Below are 12,604 nucleotides of genomic sequence, written 5' to 3'. Positions count from 1 at the left end.
CCTCCACATTCCTCCCATTAAGAGCTCAGTCGACCCCAACAAACGTGTCAAAAATGGAGGGTGGCGAGTGAGAAAAAGGAGACTCCTCTAAGTGACAGTGTCCTCAGGGAGATCTCTGCCCCATAAATCAGCCCCCTCCCCCTCTCACTGTCTTCACAGTTGTCCTCAATGGGTTTGGAGCTGCCCGCTTTTCCTGCTCTTCTACGCTCCCACCGCTCTGTTGCCTGGACCGACTCCCGACTTCCCCTCCTCTGTCTCTCTTTCTTTGTATCCAGTGTAACGTTGGAAAATAAAAAAAGGTACCACAGAAAAACCCACGGCTGGAAATAAAAAAAGCCTCCTAAAGCAGACGGAAGTCAAAACCAGGGCTTCTGCCACTCTCCTCTGGTCATGGCTGAAGTCACTCCTCCTCCTGCTGTTCTTCCCTATGGCCCTCCCCTCGCTCGCTTTCTCTTCAATTTAGGAGTTGCATTTAGAAGACCCCTCCTCTGTCTTTCTTTTCTTATTTAACCCTGATGTATCTTTTCTCGCTCACACACAGACGCCCCCCTTCTCATCTCCCAGTGGTACTTTCTGAGATCTGTTTCAATTCCCTTTATTGGCTAAACATGTTGCAAGCTATTACATGGTGTTACAATGCCGGCATTTATTAGAAGTGTATGTTTGTTTTCTGTGCACACTGTTTTAGGAGTTCACAAGAAATATGTAAATATTAGACATGCACATGCACACACACACACGAAGAAATCAGATTTTTAAGGCTTCAGTCATCTGATAATGGGAATACTTAACGTTTACATTAGATATCCTTTCCAGTAGAGAGGTGGTAGCACCTCCTTTTAAATGAACTGGATTTTACTGTAATATACACCAATCAGCCATAACATTAAAACCACCTCCTTCTTTCTACACTCACTGTCCATTTTATCAGCTCCACTTACCATATAGAAGCACTTTGTAGTTTTACAATTACTGACTGTAGTCCATCTGTTTCTCTGCATGCTTTGTTAGCCTGCTTTCACCCTGTTCTTCAATGGTCAGGACCCCCACAGGACCACCACAGAGCAGGTATTATTTGGGTGGTGGATCATTCTCAGCACTGCAGTGACAATGACATGGTGGTGGTGTGTTAGTGTGTGTTGTGCTGGTATGAGTGGATCAGACGCAGCAGCGCTTTTGGTGTTTTTAAACACCGTGTTCACTCACTGTCCACTCTATTAGACACTCCTACCTAGTTGGTTCACCTTGTAGATGTAAAGTCAGAGACGATCGCTCATCTATTGCTGCTGTTTGAGTTGGTCATCTTCTAGACCTTCATCAGTGGAGACAGGATGCTGCCCACAGGGCGCTGATGGCTGGATATGTTTTTGGTTGGTGGACTATTCTCAGTCCAGCAGTGACAGTGAGGTGTTTAAAAACTCCAGCAGCGATGCTGTGTCTTATCCACTCATACCAGCACAACACACACTAACACACCACCACCATGTCATTGTCACTGCAGTGCTGAGAATGATCCACCACCCAAATAATACCTACTCTGTAGTGGTCCTGGGAGAGTCCTGACCATTGAAGAACAGCATGAAAGGGGGCTAACAAAGCATGCAGAGAAACAGATGGACTACAGTCAGTAATTGTAGAACTACAAAGTGCTTCTATATGGTAAGTGGAGCTCATTAAATAGACAATGAGTGTAGAAACATGGACATTGACCTGATTATTACACCAAACTATGTTTTCTAAATTGGAGAACGACCAGTTATTAATTAATAATTGTTTAATAATCAGATATTTGCAGATATATGTTAATGAATAAATTAATAGTAAAACATTTGAAAGATTAAGGTCTTTGTAACAGGCACACTTGCAGTGGAGATTGGTACGTGGGTATGGTTACAGAACCATGCCATTCTACACTGCTATTTCGGGGGCATGGAAGCTCAGATGATTGACGTGTCAGTTTCTCTTAGACAGTCACCTGCACCTGTGTTTCTATTCATCATGGTTTCTTCCTCCTCATATGTCTTCAGCTGCTTCAGAAACTCTGCAACGAGTGCAAGAAGAGTGACTGAGGTGGCACCATCACCAACATCAGCATCCTGAGACCTGGCAAGTTTTAGATGCTGGGTGCACCATATGCAACAACTACAGAATGCATCTCCATCATTAGAGATTGTTGGCTTTGTCTCTGTTATTCATGCTTGTCCAATGCCACAGGGACCAAGTGTGGCATGCACTGTTTCAGTCACTAGTATTGCTGACAAGCTGAAGGACACCCTGGGATGTGTCTGTTCCCTCTTTCAGAAGAATTACTGGTGTGGGCATCAATTTAACTGGCTAAAGAGAAATCAACACGTCAGTCATCTGAAATTTTCATGCCCTCTCTGTCGACCATAAATTGCAAGGCAGAAGGGCATGGTTCTGTGACTGTTGCGCCACCCCCTGCAGGCTTCCATGGCAGGTGGGCCCATTACAGTCGTACAGCTTTGTCTTTCCCAGCATATGTTGCTGGCTTCTTCCTAAAATAGCTTAATGCTGCTAATTCTCTGTAGTAAACACTCAGCCCTCAAGTCACAAACCAGGATTTATAGCAAGGAGTATAGAAGTTACCACAGCTTTCAGATCCTTTATGGTATCGCTACTGGGGCCAATACTGACCTGAAAAATTGGAGCGGTATTGGATCGCATCAGGTATACATACACCTGACACCCAAAGTTCCCACTCTAATCTAGCTGCATAAATATGAAGCTTGACTCTGCAACAATCTATACTCTTTTTTTATTATTATTTATATTTTTTCCCCTCTTTTTCCCCCAATTTTTATCCCCCAGTCTAGTCGTGTCCAATTACCCCGAATGCGTCCTCTATACTGATTCGACCCTTCACCACTGACTGGGGACGCCTCTCAACTGACATGCACCCCCTGTTAGAGCAATGCACAGTCAGTACAGATAGTGCATTTTTCACCTGCACGAATCGAGTTCATACAATTGACGGGCACTGTGTACGGAGGGACACACCCCCATCAGCATTATTCCTCAGCCCTGTGCAGGCACCATCAGTCAGCCAGCATGGGCGGCAGTCGCACCAGTTATAAGGACCTATGATCCGACTTTCTTACCCTCTAACCCTGAACACAGCCAATAGTTGTTCATACTGCCACCCAGCCTAGTCGGAGAGGCAGAGCTGAGATTCGATACGATGTATTCGAAACCCCAACTCTGGTGAGCTAGCGTACTTTATCTATACTCTTAATGTTGTCCACTTGATTTTAAAACATAATGGGAATCACTTCCATTCAGCCACAAGAGCATTAAGGAGGATGAACCTGATGTTAGGCAATAAAGCCTGGCTTACATGCAGTGATGCAGTCAGTCAAGTCTATGCAAGCCAAAGTATTCCACATCAAACCTAACAAACCATTTTTTAAACCATAGACCTAAATCTGTGAATAGAGGAATTGACATGCTAAAACAGAAAAGAGCTTTACCATTACTGGTGGTTTAGAAACACACAATTTTCTTAAATGTTTCTGTTGATGTAGTATTAGGGTTTTCCATTTGCACATAGTTGGCACAATGGTCGCTAATCTCAGAGTTCTACTGGCATCTACCAAACTTGAATTTAAAGCATGGTTTGGTACTTTCAGAGCTCCAGGGTCTAATTATGTTGTGCTTTATGATGCTCAAGTCTTGTGTGTGGCTACTTGGCAATGGATTCCTAACACCATAAATATTTCAAAGAACAGTTCTGATGAAATTTGATTAACTTACTTGTTTGGTGCTACTCTGAAGATCACATTGCTCATCAGTATGATCCATTATAGGGCCATTGCATAACTATGATATCTTTACAGAGGTTTGCTTGATTTTAAGCATGTTCTAATAATGTGTTTTTTCAACATTCACTAAATATAATGCCTTTGTCATAGAGTATATACAGTACATACACATGTACAGTACAATTCAATTTTTTTTCTGCATATCCCAGCTTGTTTGGAAGCTGGGGTCAGAGCGCAGGGTCAGCCATTGTACGGCACCGCTGGAGCAGACAGGGTTAGGGGCCTTGCTCAAGGGTCTAACAGTGGCTGCATGGCAGAGCCGGGATTCAAACCCACTTTCTTCAAATTGATAGTCCAAAGCTCTACCCACTAGACTACCATTTGTCACAAAGGCTGTTACAGTAACAGGTACCAAACACCTGGAGCTTTTCCAATCTGTATTATTTAAAAAGTTTTTCTTGTGGTTTCGAAATGTAGCCTTCATCATTACAAGCTAGCTTTCAGCATGGTTAAATAATTTTATATATGCTGTATATGTGTGTGTGTCATAAACAGAATGAATGATCAGGACATGATAAGTGTACTCATATTTACACATACTTCCAATGTTACACACCATGGAGCTGCAGATGTGCATTCTCACATTATGAGCTGCTTCCTTCTGATTTTTTTGTTTTCCCTGCTTTAACCTCTGCTTAATTTTTTCATTCCCTCACTCATTCCTCCCATCCATGCTTACTGTGACAGGAGCCATCTGGCCTGGCAGACCAAAAGAGAACAAGAGCAATGCTAAAACACACATACACACACACAAAACACACGTACACGCAGCTGGACCTTGTTACCACGCAGCAGAGAAATCTGTGGGGAGGTGTTAAGAGAATAGCAGTGGGAAAGGAGTTACAGCAATAAGAAACACACACACACACACACACACACAAACACACAAACACACACACACACAGGGTTATGGCATGAGGAACAAGGAGAAACCAGCTGTGACGCTTCTAGATTACATTTCTTTTAAATGCCCCATAATGCCCAGAGGAAAACTCTTCAACAAAGTTTTTTAGCCTCAAAAGTTTTGGACTCATTAGTGCTCGGTGCTTTTGAGCAACTAACAGAAAACACCAGTTTTCACAAGCTTCTAAGTTGTTATGCTGGAAAATCATTTCTTGGGAGTTTTTTAAGGGCTGCATGTCAAATCACATAAAACCCACACTAAACAGCACATTCCAATTAGTACACTACCAATGGCATTGCTATTTTACAGACAAATTATATATTAGTCTAGTCTACCGTCTGGGACAGCCATTATTTGTCTGTAAAGAAATCTGCAAAGTAAAAATGTGCTAAATAACCTAATTAGTTGTCAGGCGTCTGTTAGATTTTAATGAGTGAGCATTTTAAAGTCTGCGTTATTGTGCGATGAATGTGTTAAACTCAGAGGTCTCGTCATCCATATGATTTATAATTTTTCAATTTATAATCACGAATATAAACCAATTTTAATAAGACTAGCATACAGAACATTATTTAATCACTGTACATTTACATTTAAATAGACTCAATTAGACATTGCTAGCATATCACAGATCCGAAACTTCAGTTCATGAAATCGTTTGATTGGCTGATTGAAATGGCTGCTGCTAAGGCAGGCTAAGAAGTCTACAATCGGCTCATGATGCCAGCTCTACCTTGCTAGGTGGAGCCGACCTCAATCTCCATGACACCATGACATTTTCTGACTATAAATAATTCACATCAGCCACTTGCCTACACAAGATGCCTGCATATGCATGCACCGTGTTGTGCTGCTCACTCAACATTTACATGTGCCACTGAGTCGCCAAATTCATTTCAAATTTCTGTTCAGAATACATGCAAAGTGGATTACCAGCAAGCACGGCATCCTACACTGATAGAGCATTCCTATTCAATAGCATTACACAAAAATGCAACTGGTTCACTGTGGATTCATGCTGTACATGTGTTTGTCACAGACAGAGAGAAAAATAAAAGGTCAGAAAGACAAAGAGGTAGCCCCGATTTCTGTGCGTTCAGGCGTCACGCTTTTTAACAATCCAGCAAACATAATTCCCAACTGGAGATTATATTTTGTTCATTCAGTTTGGCAGGATTATGTAGTGACCCACCTTTCGCACTTGGCCTTACCCGGCACAGATGGCTGGTGGGATTGTATGTCTATAATCCTTCTTCTCTCCATTTCTCACTCTTTCAGCTTTGGTTTTGAAACTCACAGCATTGAAGGAAGCCGTGGAGCTGAACATATGGCCAGTTGGCCACTGGATCTACTTTTACTGCCCGATTTTCCTTTCCATTCTCTTACTTTCTCCACTCTTTGTCTTCTATTGGAAATTTAATGTACTTCTATTTTTTTTAGATTGGATTAAGATGGAAAGAGTTGTAAATTTCCTCTAAGTTAAAGTTTACAGGCAGTAAGCATATGTGACTTTCCCTGCTACAACACAAATCACATGAAATCTTAATACAATTCTGGCTATGGAAGTTGAAGGCACTGTTTTTGTATTGCCATGTACAAGACCTGAATACAGCTATTTTTAGGAAAAGGGAGTAAATCAAAACATCCTATAAATAAGTAAAGTGTGTAAAGCAGTACAACTAAACCTCTATATTTACAAGCCACATTCACATGATATTAGATTTATTATATGGAACTGACTGGAGGGTCTTACTATATTTTCTAAAGCTTGACACAATCAAATGCACCATTTCATTAATTCAGACTACACACAATGTCAATCCACACAGACTCTTGGCATTACCCCCTGTAATCTAAAAGCCGTCAGTATGTGATAATCCCGTATCCCTCAAAGTAATGTACATGTACTGTACATACAGCACTGCAGGCCATACTGTGCAAATCAAACCAATATATGAAAACATTCAAACTGAATCTAAATCAGCAAGTATAATAAATAATACATACTTTAATAAAAAATAAAAAAAGCTCACGCACATACCCACACAAAGCTGTCATGGGGTACTCTGGTGTGGTCTGACTGCTACATGCATTGCCATGACTACATAATCCTTTCTTACTGGAAACACAAAGACTTTAGCCAAGGGCAGTCCCATGTGTCTATATATAAAGAATTAGTGCAAAAGGAAGTGGGAGGTATTTTAGATCATACTTAATGTTTTTACTGGTAAAGTGTGGGTTATTAAAATTCGAATTAATTAAAAAAGGGAAAGGGCACAACACAAAAATCCAGTAACAAGGTAAAAACGACTATTCTGTGTATTTCTGAATAATTACAACAGTTATTACAACATCAAAAGACTTTCCAAGAAGGATTTTTTGAAGCAGAACTGATTTTACTTGAAACTAAAATGTAATTTATTTTAGGGGAAACTTTTTTAAAGGAGAACTGTGACATTTGCCAGTGGAAAATGCTATAGGAAACCAAAATAGACTATCCTCAATCCAAAATAGAATATCCTTACCCTCATCAAAACCAGACCATTGACATCACTGTGTCAGTATCAAGCAGACACAATTACTTGACATCAAAGTATCAATGCTATTTATAGAAGAATATAAAAGTCTAACCTACATAATCAGAACTCATGGATGCAGTGAAGATAAAATGCAGTGAAGACAGAAGAAGGAAAATCTTATTACATTAGATAAAAGCTATATAAAGTCATTAAGTGGGGATGAGCCCAGACAGGGAGAGGACAGAAAATATAAGAGGTGTGAATAGAGAAACATAGACAGTAAAAAAAAAAAAAGAAACTTTAAACAGAAAATAATTTGAAAATTTGAAAAATTAGTTAGTGATTAATATGATGTTGCTTATTATGCAGATGAGGGAAAAAACAACTGCATCAAAGAGATCTAACAAAATGTTTCAGGCCCATGCATAGTGCATTTTGCCCACATAGTGATTTCATATTAGACACACATAGGCTGCATGGCTGGGAGAAGAGATCAACCCTGAAACTTCCACTGTAGCCGTCTACAAGTTCTATAACAGGCCTTGCATTCACTTCACATTCACTCTAAAAAATAATATACTGGATCTACTTAAAAAAATTATGGTAACAATTTGCATGCATTTTTCTATGTAATCTCAACTACAATGTTTTAAGTAAATGCAACAAGCCTCTCGCTGTTAAACTAGCTTAACTAAATTAGGTAATATCAACATGAAAATCTTTAAAACCATCACACAAAATTAATCTGAACCTACTTAATTTTAATTTCATTGTTTTGTTCCACAAACCCAAATAAATTAGGTTCCGCTGATATGAATATGCTGAATATTATTGTAATGTCGACACGATAGGAATCAGCTCTTTTACTGAATCATTGGACAGACACTTATTCATACACATATACATTCATACCACAATAGCACATGCTGATCCATTTCTCAGCATATCAGCAAAGTTGAATCAGTTTATCTGGACACAAATTTGTTGTAGAGAACAACAAACTCTACAACAAACTTGTGTCCAGATGAACTGACTCAACTTTGTGAATTTGTGTACCCGGATTATCCAGCATGCATCAAAGCATTTTTCAGCGTAGCCACACTGTTCCCAACGCTGGGCTGCACGGTCACGGTAGGTCTGGATACCACTGCCGCAAGTCCTTCTGGGTAAAGCTCCGCCCCTTCCCAGTATTTAAACATAATACATTCAGGCAACTCAGATATTTTAGTTGGCTCAACTCAAAATTGGTATGATGTTGTACTAAAGCAAAATAATGCGTTGAAAAGGTTAAAATTTTGAGTTAGTCTAAAATAATGTCTTTTAAAATTGCCCGAACTTAAAATTTTTAACAAATGTAACAAACTTATTTTTTTATGTTGAACTGACTTGTTATATTACGTTTAATTTACTAATGTGCTGAATAATTTTTTAGAGTGTTGAAAAGTCAGCAGATTTACTATAGCCATAAGACTCCAACTGTTTGTGTCTTATCTGTCCAAATGTTTGTGTCTTATTAAAGACAAACTTGTCAACTAAAAATTCCATTTAGGACTTTCAGAAGCAATTATGAAAACTATTTTGCTTTAACAGTTAACAGCACAAAACTGGATCTTAAAACATTTTAAAATATTACAGCTCTAAAACCTTGACGAGAGTAGGCATTCTACATTCAGCACAAGTATACCAACTGATGCTCTATATTTGTTAGTCTGGACCTACAGCGGTTCTTTACGTTTTTAACCTGTACATGTGTATGTAAATAAGATAAACATTTTCTAAGCATCCTAATTTACATAGTGATGTGCAAGTACTGAGGGCCACCTGAAAACATCTCTGACACAATTTGCATTTGTATACTTGGTCATATTTATATTTATTTATCGTTTATATAAACATGAAATTCCTATTTCCACATGACCTTACACAATCTTAATATACACTTTTCTGCATTGCTTAATAGCTTCTACATTTTTTTTTACTTTACTGTGCACTGTGGGTGATTAACATCCTCCCACCATCTAGCCAACATCAAGTGAAAATTGCTATGACATCAACGCCAAACACATTCAGAGAGAATTAAAGGCTGTATCCGAACCACATGCTACATACTAAATCATTTGTTTAAATAGTACTAGATGAAAGTACAAACTCTCTAACAAGAGCTCAGTGTGGTTTAGCAGGAACGATACTGTTAATCAGCTACCTAGCACTTTTGGCTGCATGTGTGATCAGTCAGTCCGACCTGATCTTTAACTTTTCAGTGTTACTGTAGTCATTTTGCAAGATCAAAACACAACCCAACAAAGGACGATCTGATCTTTCAGCACAATGTTCCCTCAAAGACTCAGTTTAAAACTTCTTGTTGACCAGTGCTAGAGGTTTTTAGATTTGACCATCCAGTCACATTCATCAGCCAGTGAAAAACATTGTAAGCTATGACTTTAAAGCTATTGCTGCAAATGGATCAAGTTTGTTTTTAAACAAAAAGCATTTCGCTAGCCTAAAGGTAAAAAAAATATAAAGTATAAAATGTATAGTGAACACATAAGCACATTTTAGTAACTATTCTGTAGCTTTTGTCTACATATTAAGAATCAAGAATGTAATTTATTATGTTTGAAAAAAAAATCAAGGATATAATTTACCATTAAAGAATTTATTTTAAAGAAGATGGGGAATAAAGGTTAGGGACAAGAGAAAACTAAAAGTTTGATTTACTTGTGTCTGGTGATGCCATAGTTGAAACAATAACTGGAGGTCCAGTGCGTCGAGAAAGCTTCTGATTGGAAAGGTTTGGGGTCTGTATGGTAGCTCCCGGCACAAGGGCACTCTCATGAGGTGCTGGTCTACTCTTCCGCATTACATGTGGGCTCTGGTGAGGATTGGGCACAGGTGACATTGTAGCCAGACTTCGATCCCTTTTCATAAGCTCCATAGGAACAGTGTAGTTGGTGGAATATGCCTTGGGGGCCTGCTGGAGTGGCAGAGGGTGCATGGAAGATGACTGGGGCACTCCAGTCAGTTTCGGTATTTGTTGAGGAATGCCATGGACAGTGGTTGACAATGCCTGCAATTGCATCCCTGGTATGTGAGATGGCATGGGTGGGCCAGCATGAGGGGTGTAAGGAGGCACTGGACTAGGCTGGACTGGCACCATTGCACTACTGAAAGCCCCTGGTGTCCTTGCTCCAAAATATCCACTAGACTCCAGAAGCTGCTGGGAGGGAGCGCTATTCGGTCTGTGAGAAATGACTTCACCCATCCTTGGAAAGATGGTCTGCATGGGGGTCAGGGGCTGCATATATTGAGAATCCATACTTGGAGTCATTGGTTGTTGGTGCATGTATAAATCACTGCGATGGGAAAAACTGTTGGATCTACCTCGCACTGGTGCACTAAAGTGCTGGGGGGTGGAAGGGGGGACGTCATGAGGACGTTTGCAACAGTTTGTCACGCGAGAAAGGACACGTGCCTGCCCTAGGTTAGGGGCAACAGAGCAGATATCATTCTCTTCCATGACATCCAACATAGCAGTGGAATCAAAGCCCTGTTGGAGCAATGATGTAATAGTACTCTCAGACAAACCTTCATTGCGTAGATATGCCAAAAACTCTGGGTCTACCATCTTTTTGGGGTCCACAGGAGCTTGAGGAGCAGTAGAAACAGAAGTGACTTGAGGTTGAGAAGGAAGCTGAGGAGGAGACAAAGCAGGAATAGTAGCTGTGCCTAAGGTAGTCACTGGGGCAGCAGTAGGTAAGGACTCATACACAGAATTTGTGGGTACCACAGGTTGCACATGCTGAACTGATGATGGAGGCTGTATTGGCTGTACTTGTTGCATTTGCTGAATCTGATGAGGTTGTTGAACTGGCTGCATTTGCTGAGGTTGTTGAACTGGTGGCATTTGCTGTGGTTGTTGAACTGGCTGTGGTTGATGGAATGACTGAACTTGCTGCATTTGTTGCTGTAGCTGCTGCTTAGCTTGTTCCTGTGTTTGTTGTTGTGCCTGTTGCTGCATAGCATATGGTGAAGAACCCTCCTGCTGCATACCTTGAGAAGCTGGATCCACCACCAGACAGGTGGCTGCAGGCTGATTAGGATCTACCGATGTCCCATTCAGGTCACTATACACTGAGTGCCCAGGAAGAGAGGAGGGTGGCTCGGAACCATAGCGCATAGTAGGTGGATCTATTCCATAGCAAGCAGATGATGTGTGGCTAGGAATTCGGTGCCCTTCCTGGACCATTTTTGCTACTGAATTGGAAGCCGGGGGGCCAGAGAGAGAGGGCTCTCTGTAAACACGAGCCATTTGAGCAGTAGGGGGTGGAGGAGGTAGTCCAGGACTAGGAGCAGGCAGTCCAGACCTGCCACCTTGATTCTGATCCCAGAGTGGTTGTGTCCCTGCCATTACTCCATAGTGAGAAGCTGACCGGTTAAGAGCGTGAGGCTGTTCTCGATAAAACCCATCAGGTGACCTGGGGATCACTGTAGAATCCTGCTGGTAAGGGTCCACTAGAGAACCACGATGACCCATGGGTGGACGGTCATAGAGGCTGTTCAGCTCAGGAACAGAATTCTTCCTCATGCCAGAAGGGTTTGGGCGCTCCAGACAGCTTGGGTTGTAAAAAGATTCCTGGTAAAAATACGGCTCCCGTTTTATATCCATGTCAGGTGGTCGCACGCTATATGATGGTTCATACCAGCCTCCTTCTGCATCCCCTCTGTAGGACAAAGAGTTCCGTCGATAAGTCATTCTGGCCTGTTGCTCAGAGATGCTCTCCCTACGCTCCCACTGACCCTCATTTCCACCCAGCCTGTCCCAGCTCTGGGAGCGGCCAATTGGCAGCTGCTTACTAGAGATCAACATGAGATATTGAGATGAACAGAACGATTGAAGCTTTTTGCTGTTCTCCTACCTTTATGTCAAACTGTAGAGGAAGGCAAAAAAGAACGCTTAAAAGTGTATCCTTTTTACTGCACGTTTAGCTGTCAGGTAGCTCCTCTTGGTAGGTGAAAGCTAAATAATTAATAAATGGGAAGTATTGCTTTTGGCAATACAAAGGTAAGAGGACACCAAACACTCCAACTGTAGATCAAGCAGCCTTGCTATTCCATTACGGATAACCAAAGTGACAAGCATAAACAGATGACGGGAAGAAAAAAGAGAACACAATGAGAAAGAGAAATTTTTCTGGGGGAGGATTGGTGCATGGTAGGCAGAGGATTGTGTTAATCCTGAAGAGATGATCCGCTTCTACTCTGGGACATTTTACTTGCTCTGATTGCTATGAGGGATTATAGACTAAATTAAGTCTGCTTAAATCCACTTCTGTGATTTCACA

General features: G+C 41.0%; 1 protein-coding gene across 3 annotated transcripts in view; it reads right to left on the bottom strand.

Moving 5' to 3' along the window:
- ctbp2a (C-terminal binding protein 2a) overlaps positions 1-12,604 on the bottom strand; it is a 48,946-nt gene that overhangs the window by 16,391 nt on the left and 19,951 nt on the right. The window contains exon 1 of one of the 3 annotated variants that reach the window (XM_063007491.1): positions 9,981-12,129. The exons of the other annotated variants lie outside the window; for them this stretch is intronic. Within the exon in view, the coding sequence (XP_062863561.1) occupies positions 9,981-12,129 (2,149 nt within the window). Of the gene's footprint in view, positions 1-9,980; positions 12,130-12,604 lie in introns of those variants that run through there. 3 annotated transcript variants of the gene reach the window in all.

The sequence above is a fragment of the Trichomycterus rosablanca genome, chromosome 13, assembly GCF_030014385.1.
Source record: "Trichomycterus rosablanca isolate fTriRos1 chromosome 13, fTriRos1.hap1, whole genome shotgun sequence".
NCBI lineage: Eukaryota > Metazoa > Chordata > Actinopteri > Siluriformes > Trichomycteridae > Trichomycterus > Trichomycterus rosablanca.
The sequence above is the reverse complement of the archived record's forward strand: the minus strand, read 5'-3'. Positions and strand labels throughout refer to the sequence as shown.